This window comes from Nomascus leucogenys, chromosome 16 (genome assembly GCF_006542625.1).
Source record: "Nomascus leucogenys isolate Asia chromosome 16, Asia_NLE_v1, whole genome shotgun sequence".
NCBI lineage: Eukaryota > Metazoa > Chordata > Mammalia > Primates > Hylobatidae > Nomascus > Nomascus leucogenys.
The window spans coordinates 2,329,889-2,352,085 of record NC_044396.1 but is presented as its reverse complement, the minus strand read 5'-3'; the positions used below and the strand labels follow the sequence as shown (position 1 = coordinate 2,352,085).

General features: G+C 39.4%; 1 protein-coding gene across 2 annotated transcripts in view; it reads right to left on the bottom strand.

The window, feature by feature from the left end:
- The window catches only part of SLCO5A1 (solute carrier organic anion transporter family member 5A1), a 155,768-nt gene that overhangs the window by 28,031 nt on the left and 105,540 nt on the right, over positions 1-22,197 (bottom strand). For both annotated transcript variants that reach the window (XM_003274811.2, XM_012496051.2), the window contains one exon: positions 2,527-2,725. In XM_003274811.2, the coding sequence (XP_003274859.1) occupies positions 2,527-2,725 (199 nt within the window). The remainder of the gene's footprint in view (positions 1-2,526; positions 2,726-22,197) is intronic.

Below are 22,197 nucleotides of genomic sequence, written 5' to 3'. Positions count from 1 at the left end.
TCTTACACACACACACACACCGATGTCTTCTGGTAGAAAAATAACTCCCAGGACAAAAGATGGCACAGTATTCTGTAATCTAAATAAACTCTGATTTGTTATTCCTTCTCCTCGCCCCCAAACACTCTAAATTGGCTAGATGAAATCAAAGCTTTTGTTATTCAAATGCAAAGTGGAATATTTTAGAACATAAAACTCCACCGAGAAACAAAAGGAAACAGAAGTGTTTCTTGGCACCAAGCACCAAAACTTGGACAATGAAGCTCTGTTAAATTAGCAGATCCTAACAAAACTACATGTAGTTAAGAAGTAAAGGTTGGCTGGGCACAGTGGCTCATGCCTGTAATCTCAGCACTTTGGGAAGTTGGTGGGAGGATCATTTGAGCTCAGGAGTTTGAGACCAGCCTGGGCAACAAAGTAAGACTTCATCTCTACAAAAAAATACAAAAAATTAGCCAGACATGGTGGTGCATGCCTATAGACTCTCCCTACTTGGGAGGTTGAGGATAGAGGATCCCTGGAACCTGGGAGGTTGAGGCTGCAGTGAACCATGAGTACACCACTGCACTCCAGCCTGGGGGACAGAGAGAGACTCTGTTTCAAAAAAAAAAAAACAAAAACAAAAAAAAGAAAAGAAATAAAGAAATAAAAGTTAAGGTTTTCATAACTCTCACAGAAGAGCTTTCCATCTTCTTTTGGTGAGGGTGTGGGGAAAACAGCACTCATATCCATTGCTGGTGAGGGCAAAAATTGGTACAATACCTGTGGAGGTAATTTGGTACTATTTATTCTATCTCACTTCTGAGAATTTATCCTGCACAAACAGAGCACACAGGAGAAGTGATAAATGCCTTGAAGTTATTTATTGCAGCATTGCTTTTAACAACTAAAAATTAACTGGGCACAGTGCCATGTGCCCATAATCCCAGCTACTTGGGAGGCTGAGACAGGAGGCTCACTTGTGACCAGGAGTTCGAGACCAGCCTGGGCAACATAGTGAGACCATGTCTATAAATACATAAATAAATACATACAATTAAAGATGAGGAACAAACCATTGCCCACCAAATGGGGTCAGGTTAAATACAAAGTGGAATACAATGGAACGCTATGCAGTGGTTAAAGGCAGTGCTTGTGGGCACAGACACTGTAGCCAAATTGCTTGAGGTTAAGTCTTGGGTTCTGGGCAGTGCTGCACTGGAGGCAGCCACCCTGGATGACAAGATTCTACTGTGAAATTCTAAGGGATTTTGTCAATTGTTTGTTTAACACAACTATTTTTAAAAATTAAATGATACAAACATACAATTAAATGATGTTAAAGACAAGGATAGTAAATATGTAAAACTCATCACCTTCTAATTATTTTACCATTATCTATGCTCCTGCCTAGCCTATTTAAGTCTATTCTACCTGTATGATAGAAACATTATACGATGGTGTGTGACTGAGCACCTCCTCCTAACTCGGTGTTCAGGGTCGACAAGTTGGTGACTTGAGATCAGCCACAGAGGTGTATTTACATCTCAGAATTGCCAAATGCCACAAATCGGGGCTTTTTTTTACTTTTTACTTTTTGTATAAACGGGTTACCACTATGTTGCGCAGGCTGGTCTTGAACTCCCAGTCTCGAGTTGTTCTCCTGCGTCAGCCTCCCCCAAGTGCTGGGGTTACAGGTCTGGGCCACTGCACCAGCCATGAGCCTTTTTTAGAGAGCCATTTAAACATTCGTCAGCAGTCCACTGGTTACATGTGATCAGTACCTCCGTTTTGCTATCTGTAAACTCAGGATGATAACAGCACCTATTTGATAGGTTATTGAGAGGATTCATGGATTAACATATGTAAAGCACTTAAGAGAATGCTCAGCCTGCAATACAGTCATGGTAAGGGGGAGTTATGCTTCAGACTGTTACTACCAGTATAGAGAGATCTCCAAGCTATATTGTTCCATTTTTTAAAAGCTCAGCAAAGCATGTATGAATGCTCTATTTTAGATACAAAAGAGGGACAATTGAAAATACATATCCACAATGTCTTAAATAAAGAAGCCTTGGAAGGATATGCAAAAAAATGAATGAAAAGGGTTACCTGTTTCATCTTCGGTTGGAGGAATGGGAAGAGCTACGTGGATGGAGGACTTGGGTAAGAGCAAGAGGTTTCATCGTACCTTGTATTTTCATTGAATTTTATGTTTTTGAGCTACAGAAACACATTCCCTATTAAAACATTATAATAAAAACTGAACAATTTTCATTAATTCAATAAGCATTTCATCCTCATCTGATGTAATTAAAATGCTATGAAAGTCCCTCTGTGAGGGTCAGAAGGGGCACAGAGGAAGACGAGACCCTGGCTTCTGCCCTGCAGGAGTGCATGCTCCACTTGGAGAGGCAGAGCACACAGAGCACACACAGGGAGAACAGCTTGGAGGGAGGGGTATGAGTCTGACTGCAGATGCACAAACTCCACGGGGCTTTGCACCTCCATCACGCAGACACAACGTGGCTCTTAAGAGATACTTACCCTGTTGTATAAGGGATGTTTATGCCCCCTAGATTAATGCTTTCACATCCAACAATAAATAGGGTTGAAAAACACAGTAAAGACACACCACTGCAGATCATTGCTAGTTTTGCAGATTCTCTGGCACCAAGTTTCAATTTTTTTATAATGTAGCCTCCGAGGACAATACCAACACCAGCACTGGGGACGATAATAACCCCTGGAGAGAACAGAAGGAGAGGATTAATTTGAACTCGTGTACACTATTATTCATCTTATCTATTCTGTCTCTTGCTCAGTAGTACTAAGGTAAAGAATCAAAAATTACTATAATCAATACATCTTCATTGTATGTGATTTTATAGTATAATATTATTTTCAACACATACAATCAACAACGGACTCACATCCAGATTTCAATAAAAACTTCTATACAGCAATAAAATAAAGACAAGTAATCCATTACAAAAGTGAGTAAAACTTGAATAAGTTCTTCACCAGAGACAAAATCCAGACAAACAATAAACACATGAAAGGAGGTCAACCTCATTACACAGAAGGAAATACAGATGACGCACCTAATACATAGAAATGATAAATACTCAGGCGACAGGTACCCTAAATACCCCAATTTGATCATTACACATTCTATGCATGTCACAACATTCCACATGTACCTCATAAATATGTACAAATGTAATGTATAAAGTAATTTTTTAATTTAAAAACCACAGTGAAATACCACTACCTACCAATCGCATTCGTGAAAATTGTGAAGTCTGACAATACCACACGTTCAAGATGTAACGTATTGGGAACTCTCAACACGTTGGCAGGATGTAAATCTCAACACTCACTTTGAAAAACAGTTTGGCATTATCTGGTAGAGTTGAAGATATACACGCCCTGTGGAATCAATTCCATTCTTGGATCTATACCCTGAAGAAACTTGTGCACATGGGTACCAAAAGAAGTGGACAAGATATTTGAAGCATTATAATAGTAAAAAACTGGAAACAAACCAAATGTCCATTAATAAATATGTCATATATGGTATATCTATATAAAGGAGTGCTTCTATACACTCATTAAATGGAAAGAAATGTAGGTACACATAACCTTGTATGAAGAATTATACAAAGACAATGATGAACAGAAGGAACCCAATGCAACAGAATGCACATGACATCACTGCACTGGTATGAAGTTCAACAGCTTGTAAAACTAAACAGCATTGTCTGGGAATGCACAAACAGGTAGTACAACTATGAAGAAAACCCAGGAGTAATTAACATAAAAGCCAAGATAGTAGAGGGATTCATGGTATCAGGAAGGGATGCAGGAGGTTCCTCTGGTGCTGAAAAATACTTCATGCCATGACCTGGGTAATAGTTACTACTGTGGTCTGAATGTTCGTGTCCCCAAAAGTTTCCCATGATGAAATCCTAATCCCCAGGGTGATTAGGAGGTGGGGCCTTTGGAAGGTTATTAAGTCACAAGAGTGGGAGGCCTAATGAATGGGATTTGTGCCCTTATAAAAGAGGCCTGAAAGAGCTACCTCACCTTTCCATGTGAAGTTACATGGTGGGAGGTCACATGTGAGAAGACAGCCTTCTATGAGAAATCGGGCCCACCTTCACCACACAGGGCTAGAGCCTTGTTGTTGGACTTCCCAACCTCCAGAACTGTGAGAAATAAATTTCTGTTGTTTATAATCCACCCAGTCTATGGTAGTTTTGTTACAGCCACCTGAATGAACTAAGACAGTTACACAGTGTTAACTTTATAATTATCTCTAAAGTATGTTTAATGTACTTCTGGGTATGTTATTTTTCACTGTAAAATAATAAAGAAATTAGCCAGATGCAGTGGCTCACGTCTGTAATCCCAGCACTTTGGGAGGCCAAGGCTGGCGGATCAGTTGAGGTTAGGAGTTTGAGACCAGCCTGGCTAACATGGCAAAACCACGTCTCTATTAAAAGTACAAAAATAAGCCAGGGGTGGTGGCATGCACCTGTAATCCCAGCTACTCAGGAGGCTGAGACAGGAGAATCACTTGACTGAACCCTGAAGGCAGAGGTTGCAGTAAGCCAAGATCATGCCACTGCACTCCAGCCTGGTTGACAGAGTGAGACTCCATGTCTCAAAAAAATAAAATAAAGAAATCATCATGGTGCCTGCCCTCAGGAACCTTACAATCTAAAAGAGAAACAAACAACTTAATAGAAATTAGAATACAATAAAATAATTATACAAAGTGCAGGGAGAGAGTCTTCCCTGGATGAAATCCGGGAGGGTTTTACACAAGTGGCAGTATTTGAGTTGACTCTCAATAGATGAGACAGAATCTGCCCAATGGACCAGCACAGAGAATATCCTACACAAAGAAAACATCTGCACAAAGAAAACACATGCACAGAGGCATGAAATAATGAAATTGTGGATTCAATGCAATCCAAAATATTGAGTATGGAAAGGAAGCAGCTGGGAGGTGGAAAGACCTGGAGAAGAGAGGTAGGGAAAACGGAGATCATGAAAGACCACGAAAAGGAGCTCAGGTTGTATTTCTGATAATGGAGGCCGCTGAAGAATTCGGAACTGCGGTTGACAGGATGGAAGCTGTGTATTACAAAGATCAATCTTGAAACGACATGCAAGACAGCTTAGATGGGGTCAAAACTCACGTCAGAAAAGTGGTCAGGAGGATGACCGCAAAGGTCCTTGTGAGCCACAGTAGGGCCCTACAAAGATGGCCCAATAAATTAGATAAGGACAGGGAGAGAGGAAGGATGACTGCATGACACCAGATGAAGGAAGAAATCTGGAATATGAGGAGGAAATGTGTGTGCAGAGCAGCTCAATGGCCCCCATTGTAGACTTGTTGATTTTGAAGGGCCTGAGGAACAATCAGGTGAAATGCCTCACCCAATTGTGTCTGTGGGCTGCAAGATCAACAAAGAGCTGGCTGGGGGATTTATAGCCGGGAGATGAATTCATGGCATAAATGAGATGTTCCAACAAGATGGTGCAGAGTAAAACAAAAGGGCCAAAACTACAACATCCAGACAAGCGCCAATGTTAATGGGGTATCATAAAAAGGTGAGCCCACAGAGCGAGTTGAAAATGAACAGCCACAGAGGCCAGAGGAAATGTGGGAAACAAAAATGTCAGAAGCAGGAAAAACTTGGGCTTTGGATTCAGAAAGACTGGAGTTCAAATCCTCACTCCATCTTTTGTAGCCATGTAATCATGCAGGCTTCCTAAACTTTCTAACTCAGACTTCTTTTCCTTGTCATGGAGATGTCTTCCTTTTACCTTAGCCTTAGAATGAAGATTACAGGCACTATCTATAAGTAGATACAGCATATAGTATTTGGTACATAATATAAATTGTAGTTATTAATTAGCCAGGCAAGATGGTGGGTGCCTATAATCCCAGCTACTTGGGAAACTGAGGCAGGAGAATGGCTTGAACCCAGGAGGCAGAAGTTGCAGTGACCCAAGATGTGCCATTGCACTCCAGACTGGGCAACAAGAGCAAGACTCTGTTTCAAAAAAAAAAAAAAAAAATTGTAGTTATTACCATTACAACTGTGCCACAGAAAACCAAGGAGAGAGGACAGGCATGGTGGCTCATGCCTGTAATCCCGGCACTTTGGGAGGCCGAGGTGGGCAGATCATTTGAGGTCAGGAGTTCGAGACCAGCCTGACCAACATGGAGAAACCCCGTCTCTACTAAAAATACAAAAATCAGCGGGGCTTGGTGGCACATGACTGTAATCTCAGTTACTCCAGAGGCTGAGGCAGGAGAATTATTGCTTGATCCCAAAAGGCGGAGGCTGCAGTGAGCTGAGACTGCACCACTGCACTCCAGCCTGGGTGACAGAGTGAGACTCCATCTCAAAAAAAAAAAAGAAAGAAAACAGAAAAGAAAACCAAGAAACCAAGGAAAGAGTTTCAAGGAGAAAATAGACAACGGTATCAAGTGCCTTAGAGAAGTCCAGTAAGAAAGACTGAAGTGAGACAATGTGTCACTGGACCTCTGACAAGAGCAATTTTAAGAGTGTCATGCAGGTAGAAACCAGACTGTGATGGGTTGAGTAGTCAGTCACGAGCCCCTAGAGTTTGAGAATCCAGTCAGCTCTTTCTAGAACTTTGCATGTAAAAGGAAGAAGAGATATGGGTCTAGAATTAGACTGGGAACAAGGTAGGGTTGAGGTTTAGAGGGTTTGATCTGTTTGCTAGGATGCAGAGAGGACTTAAGCATATTTATATACTGAGGAAAATAAACTAAAAAGGGAATGAATAGTTGAATGTGGAGGGGAAATTTCAGCTAATTACAATGCAAGATCCTCGAGAAGTCAGGATAATGTAGAATTAATAGCACAGATAATCAACTTAGCCCTGAATAGGGGGAGAGAGACTCCTTTCTCTGGGCTAGAACAGGGGATAAATCCGTGGGTGAGTAGTAGCTTTACAATGTTAGTTTTTCTGTTTTACTTTTCCATTATTCTGTAAACATAATGTAATACACATTGTAACAAAACAGCTGAAAAACATAGAAAAGTAGGAAGGAAAACAGAAAAGCAGGAAGGATCAAAAATCCACTGACAGCATTCTGGCATATTTCATTGCAGACGTTTTTCCTCCGAGAATTCATAACATGCTGTGCATTCATTTTTTATACCTTTGATTTTTGTTGGTTTTTTTTCTGTACAATTGAAAACAAAACCACCTCTTAGAAGGAAGAGATATTGAGAACTTTAAATGTGGCCGAGGGTTGGAAAAACCATGATGGGAAAGTGAAGTCAGCACTACTAAGAATATGCAATAGAGGGTAATACGGGTCCAGGCGATATTGGACACCGGAAGCTTGCAGCTGCATTCACGTGCACGGTTGCATATGCTCCAGCACGTTCAACAACCGGCAAAGAGAAGCAGAGAAAGACTGAGCTTAACTTAAAGTCAGTTTTGCCCGGCAGCCAGTGTTCATCCTGTAATCCTCACCAAAGTCCTGTGAAATCGGCAATGGCTTTTTTTTTTTTAGACAGAGTTTCACTCTTGTCGCCCAGGCTAGAGTGCAGTGGTGTGATCTCGGCTCTCACAGAAACCTCTGCCTCCCAGGTTCAAGTGATTCCCCTACCTCAGCCTCTCAAGTAGCTAGGATTACAGGCTCTGGCCACCATGCCTGGCTAATTTTTGTATTTTTAGTAGAGATGGCGTTTCACCATATTGGCCAGGCTGTTCTAGAACTCCTGACCTCAGGTGATCCACCCACCTCGGCCTTCCAAAGTGCTGGGATTACAGGAGTGAGCCACCGCACCCGATGGGCAATGGCCCTTTTACAGATGAGGAGATTGAAGGCTCAGGGAAGTGGCCTGCTCTATAGTGCACAGCACAAAAAGGGGAGTTTGGATGGAAACACATTTTCTGTTCCCAGCCCCAAGCTGGGCCCACATTATCACAGCTGCCTCTTACACCCAGCAGGTACCTGGAATCTCACCCACAGCTCTGGGGTGAGACGAGCTGGCGAATAAAGTGCCCTCCTCACCAAGAAAACGTATACATGCTATCAATGTGATTAATTTACCTTTAGAATGAAAACGTTTTATTCATAAAATTTCAATTTCAACTAAGCAATTACGGAGCCGCAGATACTGTACTACAGCCTCAGGATAACAACAAATCTCCATGCTGGTAGCTGAGTCATAATTAAAAAGCAGGATAATTTATTTGACTATGCATCCTAATTAGCATTAGGCTCTCAAAAACAGAACGTTTGTCATCAGTAAATATGAGGGCACACCAAACAGAGTGAAGACCCATGAAAATGTTCTTCGGCGCCCCCATCATCTGTATCTCGCTGCACTATCAAAACAGAAAGGTCTGACCACTCATTTACGCGAATATGGACATTGCTCGGATCTCTGGTCAGAGAAAGACCCAAAGTTTGCTCTGGGGAATTATACGCGTCTGGGGACGAGCAGCGGGGATGGGGTCGGACAGTTCAGAGCCTTCATACTGCCCCCCACTCAAAGCCCCTGGCTCCAGGTACAGCGGCTGTAGTAGTTCCGAGTGGGCTTACGGAGCGGCTGCGAGTCAGTTTCTCCACCCGCCACCACGCGCCATCCAGGCCTCCCCGCCTGCCCACTACCTACTGGAGGTGGAAACGATAAATAGAAAAGATGGGTTCTCCCGGCAGAAGTTACAGTCCTGCCGCTAGCCCTCTCTGAGCTCAAATTCACGTCCCTGGCTGGTGCCCTCCTTCCCTTCCCTCTGTCCCCAGGCCCCAAAGAGTCAGCTCGCCGCTCCGTTGCGCCTCTCACCTCTGCGCCCCTCACCTCTCTGCGCCTCGGCCCCGACCCTGCCGGGTTCCCAGCCTCGGAGGGACCCCCCGAGTTCCTGCTCCACGCGCCCTCTAATGGCCAAGACCTGGGGAGCGCAGGAGAGAAGCAGGTGGGGAAAAGGCCATCAGTGGATGGATACCCAAGGACACTTCCATATGTTCGGTGGGGAGGGCAAGGGGGCCGAGCGTGGGAAGATGGGAATGCCTGCACCAAGCCCAGGCACCCGAGGCCCGAGGTCCCAGCCTTAGAGGAGAGAGCCCAACGCAATTCCGTATGTTCAAGAGGCAGATTCAGGTAAGAGTCTGGGCTATGTAGCCAGATCCCCTGAGTTCAAATCTCAGCTCAGCCACTTACAAGCTGCATGTCTTCAGGCAAGTTACTGAACATTTCCAGGCCTCGGATTTTCTCCTCTCCCAGATGTGGATTATAATAGTATCTTCTTCATAGGATTGTTAGGATTAAATGAATTAAGACCTGTGAGAGGCTTAGAACAGTGTCTGACCCACAGCATACACTCAATAAATGCTGGCCATCATCATCATCATCATTTTAACAAGTATGAACTTCATTATCTGCCTAATATTGTGAGTTTAAATTTACACACATATACTGGAATTATAATTAGGCAAATTCCTACATGCTATTTAATCTATAGAATTGAATTTAAGCAATCTATTAGTGGCCCAACATAAACCTCCATGTGTTCTTTAAATATACAAACCTTTGATATTTGCCTACTATGTGTTCTTAACACATAAACCTCTGTTAGATATTTAGCAGCATGTCTTTTATCTGAATCTAAAGAACTCACTGCAACATTAAATGCTGACAACGCAGAAGATTCTGCTTTGCTCATAAAAGGTCTGGGAATATCCTGCTGCTTTCCAGCTGGAAATCTTTTATCTAGTCATTTATCCAAGCAAATAGACATTAATTGTCCTACTTTCTTTCTTTCTCTGTCAAGCACTATTATGCCGCAACATTAGATTTTGACGTTTTTATTCTGGACCCCAGTATTGCTTTCCTTTTGTGGCTGCATGGAGCCAAAGGGTCTTTATGAAAAATTAATATTTATTTAATTACCATATGTAAAAGCTAGTGACTGAATTTTTCCTCTTTCGCTCCCATTTTTGCCAACTTGTATTGTAAATAGACACAGAAAATACACATGAGCTTAAAGCATGATTTGGAGCACAGGAAAACCTGAACCAAAGGAGAGAACAAAATTAGGCAACCCATTCATTATCAAGAATGTATTACAGGTTTAGGGAGCTTCAATTGTGCTGTCATTGCTATTGTTAAGACAACAACCATGTGCTTTTATGGTACCCAGCGCTAGCCCCTGTCATCACACCTGCCACTCCTATTGTGTTTATTCTCTATCTTTCTGTTATCTTTCTTTAAGGTTCTTGTCTATATTTTCAGCATCTTCCCATTTAATTAGCACTGACCAACACCTAGTGTGTGCTTGGATGAAAGAACAAACATTCATTTTGAACTTATTATATAAAATCTTATATAACTTTGAATTTATTACATAAAATCTTCAAGTGATTTACTCATTAATTTCTGTTTTCAATTATTCCTGGAACTAGGTTGTATCCCATTTTACAAATAGAGAACCTAAGATCTAATTTGAGGTTAAAATAAATTGCTAAAATCAGTTTAAAACCGATAAGCACTAAATATCTAGATTGATGCCTGAAAAATCTCACTTTTACCAAGATTCTGAATTGAACATTATTAGCAAAAGCTTAAACTGCCAAGCCACCAAAGGAAATGCAGAGTACAGTATCAGGTCTCTGAAACCTCTTATCTGTTGTGAAATTACACTGGTGCAGAATGTCCCACCATGGTGACTTAAATTAATAAAGACAGGCTCTCAGAATCTTACGCATTCTCATTTCTTTGCTCTAGTTTCACTGCCCTTCCTGTGTTTTCCATGTCAAAAGTTTTCTTAAGTTCTGTTGAAAATAAATGGCTTGCAAACATGAGACTATCAATAAATAAGGAATATCATTGTGAGTCATCATGACATGTGGATTTTGCTGTTGCCTGGCTGGGCACATGGGAGGGACAAGAAGGCAGAATGAGTACCTAGAAAAGAAGAAAGTACCATTTATTCACTCATTCATTCTCTCTCTCCCTCCCTCCCTCCTCCCTTTTTCTTTTTGTGTGCAAGTCCACACAGGCATGCACACACACTCACCCACAAACAACTGCACATGCACACAGATGTTGATTACATGCCAGGTACTGTGATAACTGCTCTAAATATAGTATCTCATTTAATTCTCGAATGTTACAGATTTTTATGCTCTGAATCCAAAGTGTGTCTTACAGTCAATAGTATGCAAGCCTTATGTCATAATCTAATTAGAAGCATTTTTCTTTCACAGTAACTCAAAATCATGGGGCACCTTGCCAGCAAAAGTGTGACAGATTGGAAGGAATACAGCATTCTCTCCACATCACAGAGGAAGAAACACCTAAAGAGTTCTAGAGCAAGGAAACTGACTCGAGGTTTTTTCACTTTTCTAAAGCCTAAGCTTCTAACCAGGTGATTCAAAAGACATCTTTTCCTCTTCCTCAGAATAAATAATTTTACCCTTTTAAGCTTCCACTTTCTCTTGCAAACATTTTCTTATAGGAAGTAAGTATCAATTACTGTCAGAAGGAAACTACTAAAAAGATCATTTTAAAAACCCAAACCTTGAAGCTAGCAAATTTTAACTGATTTGAGAATAGACAGCATGGTAAGTGTACATTCTCACAAACTATAAATGACTCCACGAAGTTTAAAAGCACAGTATATCTCTTTCTCTTTCATATATCTCAATCTTACTGTTGTAAAAAATTTCAGCAATCCCTTCATAAACAATGAACAAGATGTATCATTAGAATTAATTTAAGGTACCTTTTTCTTTGAACTCAGTGGCTGTTTAAGACAGAGAACAAACTTTTTCTTTAAAGCCATAATATTTCACAGCATAGCTTCAAGCCAAAACTTGAAGGAGTAGCAAATCCCTGTTTGGATTTAGGATTAGGAAAGGCAGACTGCATGCGTCGAGCATTTGTTGCGGTCCAAAGCTGCCAGTACCTGAAGAAGCCTTTAGGCAGAGTAGAAGAACTTACAGTAAGTTCTTTTAGGAGTTCTCTTGAGGCAGATAAGCTGCCGGGATAGCTCGCCTAGCTCAAAGCTGCTGCACCCCAGCTGTCTCAAGTTTTGCCCCTCTGTAACTTCAGTTAGAGGAGACAGAAGTAGACTTCATCATCCTCAGTTTCCTCCGTCAGGTTCCCCGTGACAATCACAGTGTGGCTCCCATGGGGCCACTTACAGCTAACCAAAAGAGAATGGCCTTGAATTTCTAGCGTAGCCTTGCTGAAATTTTTAGTGAAGGCTTTCAAAGGAATTACACACTTCTAAAAACCTTAGCCTCGATGACTTCAACAGGGAGATATTTATATAAAGCCCATATTTAACTCCTCTTAGGCCAAATGGATCTCATTCACCCATAATAACACTTTCTTCAACTCTTTACCAACACAGGGAGACACTGTGCAGTAGGAAAGAAATATGAGAACCCCAATCTCAGGATTCAAGGTCTGGGGATCACTGAAGGAAAGGTAATAAAAAGGAACATTCAACAGTGAAAACAACCATGCTTTTCATTTCGGGTTTCTGTAAAGCTCTGACTGAAATAATGCATAAAAGAGAATGCTGAGCTGTTTTATGAAAGGGATTCAAAAATCAAATCAAGTTAATATTTCATCTTTTATGGCTTACAAACCTAAAAGAATTTTCTGCATCTAGGCAATAAACCCACAGAGGGCCAAAACCACTCGAAACGATGAAATGCAAAAATCAGTGTTTACTTCCGTTTTCCCTAGTGCTGGGAAACTGAAGGTGAAAACCGCTAAGCAAACTACTGGAAAGGCGGGTAGGGGGCCTTTGTAGAGGAAATTTCACAGGAGAATAATAGTACCTTATTAACTTTTTCAGCTATCAAAATAAGCCTCAAACGACGCTGGTATCAATTTTCTGTACTGGGTTTCCATTCATACAGGTAAAGCCCACAGACGCGGCCCATGCCAAGTACAAAACCCTCTTTGGAGGCCCTCTGGGCAAGATCCGTTTTCTGTCAGCAACTTTCAACTTCTCCTCTGTCCATTGTTGTCCAAATCCAGCAGCCCTCGGAGCTTTTCCATCAAGACAGTTCATCGTCATGACGCCCACTAATAGCAGAACTGCAAAACCTTGACAAAGCTATCCTTCCCCTGGGAGAAGTAAGCAGACTTTTCAAACTCTGTATATGGAAAAAAAATTGAGACAAATGTCTGCACATCTGAACTATACCTATTAGAGCGCCCTTGCCCCACTAAGGCCAGGTGGAAATTTTGCTCTTGAGAAACCATATTAATTCTGCCGAGTGAATAGGGAAGATCAGAGCAGCCATTTCATAAATATAGTCAAATCACTAATTAGACGTATTGTGTTTCTTTTTTTTTAATTGACAGCTTCTCTGAGCTGTAATTCACGTACTACACAATTTGCCTACTTAAAGTGTACAGTTTAATGTTTTTAGTATATTCACAGAAACATGCAATCATCACTAAAATTTTAGAACATTTTCATCGCCCTAAAAAGAAACACCACACCCATTAGCTAGCATACCCAGCCCTACCTCGCCCCCCACTGCCCTAGCCCTAGACAAACACCACCTAATTTCTACCTCCATAGGTTTGCCTATTTGAGACCTTTCATATAAATGGAGTCATACAATATGTGTGCCTGGCTTATGTCACTTAGTATGTTTTCAGGGTTCATCTATGTTGAAGCATGTGTCAGTTCTTCATTCCTATTTATGGCCAAATAACATTTCATTGCATTTCTAGGTCACATTTTATTAGTAATATTTACCCATGCATTGGTGGATGAACATTTGGGTTGTTTCTATTTTTTGGTTATTATGAATAATGCTGCTATGAACATTCATGTACAAGTTTTGTGTAAGCATATGTTTTTGTTTCTCTTGGATACATGCCTAGAAATGGAATTACTGGATCATATGTTAACTCTGTGTTTGAGGAAGTGCCAAACTGTTTTCCAAAGTGGCTGTACCATTTCACATTCTCAGCAGCAGTGTGAGGGTTCCAATTTCTACACATCTTCACCAACTCTTGTTATTATCACAGATAATATTTGATTTTAGCCATCTGAGTGTGAAGTGGTATCTCATTGTGGTTTCGATTTGCATGTCCCTGATAACTAACAAGGTTGAGCATCTTTCCATGTGCTTATTGTTGGACACTGGTACGTCTTTTTTGGAGAAATGTCTACTTAGATACTTTGCCCATTTTAACTGGCTTATTTGTCTTTTTATTATTGAGTTGTAAGAGTTCTTTATCTGTTCTAGATATAACTGCCTTGGCAGATATATGATTTGCAAATATTTTCTCCCATTCTGCAAGCTGTCTTTTTACTTTTTTTTTTTTTAAGATAGGGCCTTGCTCTGTCACCCAGGCTGGAGTACAGTGGCACAGCCATGGCTCACTGTAGTCTCAATCTCCCAGGTCCAAGCGATTCTCCCTCCTCAGCCTCCCAAATAGCTGGCACTACAGGTACACCCCACCACCCCCAGCTAATTTTTTTATTTTTTATAGAGATGAGGTATCCCTATGTTGCCCAGGCTGCTCTCAAACTCCTGGGCTCAAGCGACCCTCCTGTCTTGGCCTCCCGATGTTGGAATTACAGATATGAGCCACCATGCCTGGCCCATTTTTACTTTTTTGATGGTGTCCTTTGATGAACAATAGTTTTAAATTTTGATGAAGTCCAACTCATCTATTTTTTCTTTGGTTATGTTGTCTAATACAAGGTCACAAAGAGTTATGCCTATGTTTATTTCTGAGAGTATTATAATTTTAGCTCTTACATTAAGGCTTTCGATTTATTTTCAGTTGCTTTTTGTATGTGGTATGAGGTAGGGGTCCAACTTCATTCTTTTGCATGTGGCTATTCAGTTGTCCCAGCACCATTTGTTGAAAAGACTATTTGTTCCTCATTGAATAGCCTTGGCACTCTTGTCAAAAATCAGTTGACAATAAATATATAAGGTTATTTCTGGGGTCTCAACTCTACTTTACTGATGTTTTTGTCTGCTTTAATCCCATACCATACTGTCTTGATTACTGTTACTTTTCAGTAAGTTTTGAAATTAGGAATTATGAGTCCTCCAACTTTGCTCTTTGTCAAGATTGTTTTGGCTATACTCGGTACCTTACATTTCTATCTGAATTTTAGAAGCAGCTTGTCGATTTTTGCAAAGAAGCCAGTTGGAATTTTGATGAGGATTGTATTGAATCTGCAGATAGATCAATTTAGAAAATATTGACATCTTAATAATATTAAGTCTTCCAATCCATGAACATACAATGCTTTTCATTTATTTACATTTTCTTTAATTTTTTAATTGATAAAAACTGTATACATTTATCAGGTACAGCATGTCATTTTGAAATGAGGACACATTGTGGACAGCTACACTGAGCTAATTAAAATATACGTTACTTCACATACTTATCTTTTTTGTAGTGAGAACACACAAAATCTACTCTTAATTTTCAGGAATGCACTGCATTGTTATTAACTATAGTCACCATGTTGTACAGTAGATCTTTTGAATTTATTCCTCCTACATAACTGAAATTTTGTATTTTTTGACCAATATTTTCTTTTACTTTTAAGCAATGTTTTGTGGTTTTCAGAATAAAAGTTTTACATTTCTTTTGTTAAATCTGCTCCTAAATAGCTCATTCTTTTGATGCTAATGTAAATGAAATTGTTTCCTTAATTTGATTTTTGATTCATTGCTAGTATATAGAAATACAATAGATTTTTATACATTGATCTTGTAAGATCTTGCAACCTTGTTGAACACATTTATTAGTTCTAATAGTTTTTATAATAGATTCCTTAAGATTTTCTCATAGAAGATCACATAATCTGTAAATATAAATAGTTTTACTTCCTCCTTTCCTATCTGAATGCCTTTTATTTCATTTTCTTCCTTAACTGCCCTGGGCATAATCTCCAGTGTAACAAAGAATAGAAGTAGCAAGAGCAGACATCCTTTCCTTTTTCCTGATCTTAGGGAGAAACAATCCAGTCTGTCACCATTAAGTATGATGTTAGCTGTGGGTTTTCCGTAGATGCCCCTTATCACATTGTGTTTTTAATCTTCAATTACTTAAATGGTAGTTGAGCTAAAATTCATTTTTGGGTTATTTACAAACATGTTTTTAAAAACAACCTTCAGAAAACTTACAAAAATATGTAGTTTTTAAAGTTTATATTTAATTTAACAGAAAACATGTATTGAGCATCCACTCTGTGCCAAGGCCTGTTCTAAACTCTGGAGACACATAGGGAATACAAGTGACTAAAATTCCTGCCCAGATTGAGTTTACAATCTAACGTGGGAAACAGACAAACCAATAAGAATTGTACAGAATGTTAGAAGGTAAAAAACACTACAGAGAAAAATGCTCAGCGGAGTAAGGGAAATGAGGAGTAGGGAGAGGAGTTGCATTTTTAACTGAGGGATCCTGGGTAAAGTCTCATTGACGAGGGGCCATTTGAGCAAAAACCTGAAGGAGGACGTGAACGCAGCATTCGGGGGATTAAATGATACTCCAGTTGTACACTGTCCCCATCTATTCATGAAAGAAAGTTTACCAGGAGTCCAGGATAATAAAAATCAAAACATTTTGTAACAAGGAAGAAACTTCAAAAAGTAATCAGTTCACCTTGCTCTCTGAATAAGATAGCTTAAACCAGAAAAAAATAACAACTTTGGACAAGACAGTGGACAGACAGGTTGAAAATCTTAACCAGTATGCCAAATACTGTACTTTTAACCTGAAGATTTTGTTTGTTTGTTTCAAAAGACATGCACAATTCCACCAGATAATGAAATCCACAAAATAAGTTTTATAAACGCAAACATACTCTAGGAATCTAATGGTCGGAGCATCTGTGGAGAACATCAACCCTACTATCTATGAGAACTTAGGTTTCAGAAATCCATTAATTAATCAACCTTATAGAAACTACTCATTGTGAAGTAGGAAATTAAGAAAATAACAGAATAATAGCATAAGTAATAATAGTAAAGATTATAGTAATAGTAAGAGAAATAACAATAGCTCATAGAATGAATTGCTGTATTAACCAAAGCTAAAAAGAATTCAAGTAGCGCCCCCCCCGAAGTTAAAATTAGAAGAGAATATTAACTGTCTCTCCCAAGAAACATTAACCATATCTACCCTCCTCATATTTCGTAGGCTCTGTAAACTCCTGTTCGTTTCTTCCCTGCACTGCTGCAAGATCACAAGACAGAGACGCATAACCTGCAAACCAAGTTTTCCCAGACATGTAAGACATATTGCAAAAGTGTCACAGCAGCCTTTGTTCTCGCTTCTGTAAGCCTGCCTCCTGCTTCATGTAGTGCCCGGTTCAAAGTGCTTAAACTCGTTTTATTTGTTCTAGGCTCAGACTTTCAGGACACGTGTCTGCTGAGCCGGTGTACACATTAAAGAAACACTTTCTTGCACTCCGTTCAGTCTCTCCAATTCCTTAATTTCCCGCAACAATTGGGTAGAAATTACTAGAAAGCAAACAGATGACATGGTTCCTGTGTGCCTACAAAAATTTAAATTTTATTAGACCCATCTCTAAATCTTTCAGCAAATTATCTAATCTTCTCCCCTTATTGCTCAGACCTTATTTATTCTTGGTTTTTAGTAACAAAATCACATATCTTCAGATAAAACTTCTCTTTGGAAGACAACAATATAACTTGAAAAGCTATAAGAAGTAAATGCAATAAGTATTCAAAATTTAACCCCAAATATACATGTGAACCAGCAAAGGAAGAAAATACAGTGTAGCAACTGTGAATGTAATGTACCTCCCACTGACAGCCATGGGCTTCTTTAATGACGTGATGGTCACTGGTTCACCAACAACCCCAGATATTATACTAGGAAGTCTTCACCAGGACCAAAGGTAGCCCTGAATCTTTTCGCATTTTTATTTTCACCAAAATGAAGACTATGCAAGACACATGCTAAATAAAGTATTAATATTTCTGTACTCAAAGTTGCAGGAGAGTAGCTAACATTTTAGATAATTAGATGGGAACTGAGAGCGGCCATATAAAATCAGGAAGTGGACAGAACAAAAACAGGACAATTTAATAGGCACAACTCAAGTTTCAACCCATTGGAACAAGAGAAAATGTCATGTTTTAGTATTTACTAACATTTTAAAATATATTACTACCTCATGAAATAAAGTGTTTGGGCTTTTTGTTTGTATGTTATCACAAAATCATAGAATTTGGAAAGGCGTTAGAGCAGAGATTGCTACTTACTCTCCAATGACTACTCTTTTTTTTCCTAAAGCAAGAGTTGACAAGATTTTCTATTAAGGGCTAGATAGAAAATATTTTCTAATTTGTGAGCCAGATAGTGTCTATTACACTAGTCACCTCTGTTGTTGTAGTGTAATGGACATGTGTAAATAAATGGGCATGATTGGGTTCCAATAAAGTTTTATTTATAAAAACAGGAAGCAGGCTAACTTTGTCCCAAGATCCCTATTCTAGAGTAACAGCTTGACTTATGGCTGCTTGGAATAGACTACATTTCCCAGCCTCCCTTGCAACTAGGTGTGGCCATGTGGCAAGTTCTGACCAATGTGATGTAAGCAAAAGTAGTACATCCATGCTCTTCCTCCTTCCTCCTTCCATTTTGCTGCTTGAAATGCAGACATAATAACTGGACTGCCACTTTGGACTATGAGGACAGGAGTCTGTGATGGAGAAGAAATTGGAAGCACTGTGGGTGATTACAGTCCCTATACCAGCCCTGAGTTATGTCCAGAATTTTATGTGACAGAGAAATAAAGATCTCTTTTGTTCAAGCCTCTGTTCCTTTGAGTCTCTGATATTCTCAAAAAGTATATAATCCTAAATTAACACAAGAGCCCAGAGATCATGTATTTAACTACCTCGTGTTATAGATATAAAATAAAAGTGAGACTCTGGAAAGATGAGTGATTCACCTCGAATCATTGGCTAATTAATGCTAGAGCAAGGCCTAGACTGTTATCTGATTCCAAATCCAATGCTTTTTCTAGATTTATATGAGGCTAGTGCTCCCATAAACATACATTTAAATTACAAATGTTTGTTATTTTCTTTGTGAGATCTTTTCAGTCATTTAAGCCACTTCATTTTTGAAGGGACAGGTGCTCAGTTTTGTTCTAAAAATGAAGAAAAAATGTTTTTATTTATAGAAACTTATTTTAGGATCAATTCTTTCAAATCCTATTTATTTCAGAAAGGAAAATATTTTAGACTAATTTTCCACCTAAAACAGCAGGAAACTCAAAATTCCTTTCAAAGGGTTTACCCCCTTATTGTCTTCAATCCTGAGGCACACACCAAAAAAAAAGTGCTATGATTAAAAGATGAAGTGTATTTATAAGCCAGGCACCATAGCTCATCCCTGTAATCCCAGAACTTTGGGAGGCTGAGGCGGGCAGATCACCTGAGGTCAGGAGTTCAAGACCAGCCTAGCCAACATAGCAAAACCTCATCTGTACTAAAAATACAAAAACTAGCCAGGCGTGGTGGCACATGCCTGTAGTCCCAGCTACTTGGGAGGCTGAGACAGGAGAATCACCTGAGACCAGGAGGCAGAGGTTGCAGTGAGCTGAGATCTACCACTGCTCTGCAGCCTGGGTGACAGAGCAAAGACTCCGTCTCAAAAAAACAAACAAATAAATAAAATAAAATAATAAATGTGTTTATGTTAGAGTGAGCTGACTTCAACTTTAACCAAGATTACCAACAACAACCTAAACTCATGGAGGGAAATAAGCCCTTATGACTTTTTCAAACCATATTCACATCAATTATTTAATTGATCGATACAACAGCTCTATAAACAGGTATTATCTCCTTACACAGATAAGAAAACAGACTGAGAAAATGAAATGACAATGTAATAATCATAATAAATATGTGGAGTACTTCAAGTCTTGAAGTACTTACACTTAATATTATTTAATCTTATGGATTATTATTTATTCCCATTTTTTGTATAAGGAAACTAAGATACATGAATGACACACCTTGTCCAAGATCACAAGCAAACAAAACAAAGACAGGACAAAAATCTGATTTCAAAGGCAGAGCTCTTTCAGGTCTTACATGAGAAATCTGTTGCCTAAGTTCCAGGTCCATTGTTCCTTCTAAAACTGAAACCTAGTCTCTTAACTCTTACTCATTTTTGCAGTTAGTTACACTGTCTCCTAAAACAAACTCAGATCTTCAAGACAAAAATGATGAGATTTGTTAACACATGCATGGTGTGTGTGTGTGAATATTTGTGTATGCATGTACGTATTGTGTGTGAATGTATACATACACATGTAGGAACATACTTACGCATCAATGAATTTGGCTGATACAGAGATGAGGCAGTGACTGACTATTCTTGATGCATAATTTAGCCACAACATATGAGACTATAGTAAATATATACTCTTTGGCAAGTTTTAAGTTTACTCATGTTAGTATAAGACACAACAAAATAAACTTACTTAAGAATCTAGATTTTATGTTGACCACAACATGAAAAGTATAGCACAAGACCAGAGCTTTTATTTTCAGCTATATTGAAGTATTTGTAAAGATGTATTTGTTTTGTATAACATTAAAATTATTTTTTGTTCTGTCTATAAGGTAGTTTTTGTTAATAATTTTAATGTTGTGCATGATGAATGTTTGAATACAAATTAAACACATTTCTTTTTTTATTTTATTTATTTATTTTTTTAGACAAGGTCTCAGTCTGTCGCCCAGGCTGGAGTGCAGTGGTGAGATCTTGGCTCACTGCAACCTCTGCCTTTTGGGTTCAAGTAATCCTCCCACCCCAGCCTCCTGAGTAGCTGGGACCATAGGCACAAGCCACAATGCCCAGCTAATTTTTTTTGTTTGTTTTTTGTTGAGATGAGGTCTCACTACGTTGCCTAGGCTTGAACTCTTGGGCTCAAGCCATACTCCAGTCTCGGCCTCCCAAAGTGCTAGGATTACAAACATGAGCCACTATGCCCAGCCCAAGTTAACAACTTTCTCAAAATCAAAATTCACTTATCCTTTATATCCCTCAAAAGAAAAAAAAAATTTGAGGTGAGAGGAAAAGGTTCATACTTTAAAAAACATGAACAGGTTTATTAACTAATAGAAAAGGAAGCTAAGGAGAGTTGTAAAATCTCTTTCCTTGAAGTTTTTCCCCAAGAAATAGGATAGGTGCTCATTTGTTTAACAACAATTTTAGTATGCTTTTTTTTTTTTTGGTCGGGGGGAGACTGAGTTTTACTCTGTCACCCAGGACGGGGTGCAATGGTGCAATCTCGGCTCACTGCAACCTCCGCCTCCCAGGTTCAAGCGATTCTCCTGTCTCAGCCTTCTGAGTAGCTGAGGCTACAGGCGTGCACCACCACATCCGGCTAATTTTTTGTATTTTTAGTAAAAATGGGGTTTCCCCATGTTGGCCAGGCTGGTCTCGAACTCCTGACCTCAGGTGATCTGCCTGCCTCAGCCTTCCAAAGGGCTGGCATTAGAGGCGTGAACCACCATGCCTGGCCCAGTATGCTTTTTAGAAACAGCAGTATATGCCAATTAACTAAAAGGATACTACAGTATCTAAGCATTCAATTTTTGCATTTAATATATAAATACCTATTCAATTTTTTACATTTTCAAAAGGGTTTGGTATTATACAGTACCTATTTCAAACAAATTTAAGGAAGATATTGCTAAATAATATCTTCTGAACTACTGAATAATGTATCACTGAATAATACTGAATAATAATATCACTGAACTACTCTATATAAAATGAGCATACACGAATTGTCCCTTGCACAGGTAATAAGGGAAGTGTGCACCTATGTTTCTAAATAACCACTTTAATCAAAAATCGAACATAAATTATATTCACCTGTATTGCAAATAGAGATAGGAGAAGAATTTCAGTACAATGACTGGAAAAAATTAACTATTCGCCTGAAATCTAATCAGACTAACAGTAACATATCCAAATAAACCCAAGTGCTCCCTTCTGGACAATGGAAAGATGCCTCACCAGGAAGCTGAGCCTGGCAGCAAAGCTAATTTGCTGAGGTCCATTGCGAGATGGCTCCGCAAAAGGACATTACTTCCACTTCTAGCACATGTTTCATTCTTTAGAAAAAAGAGTAAGGTATTTC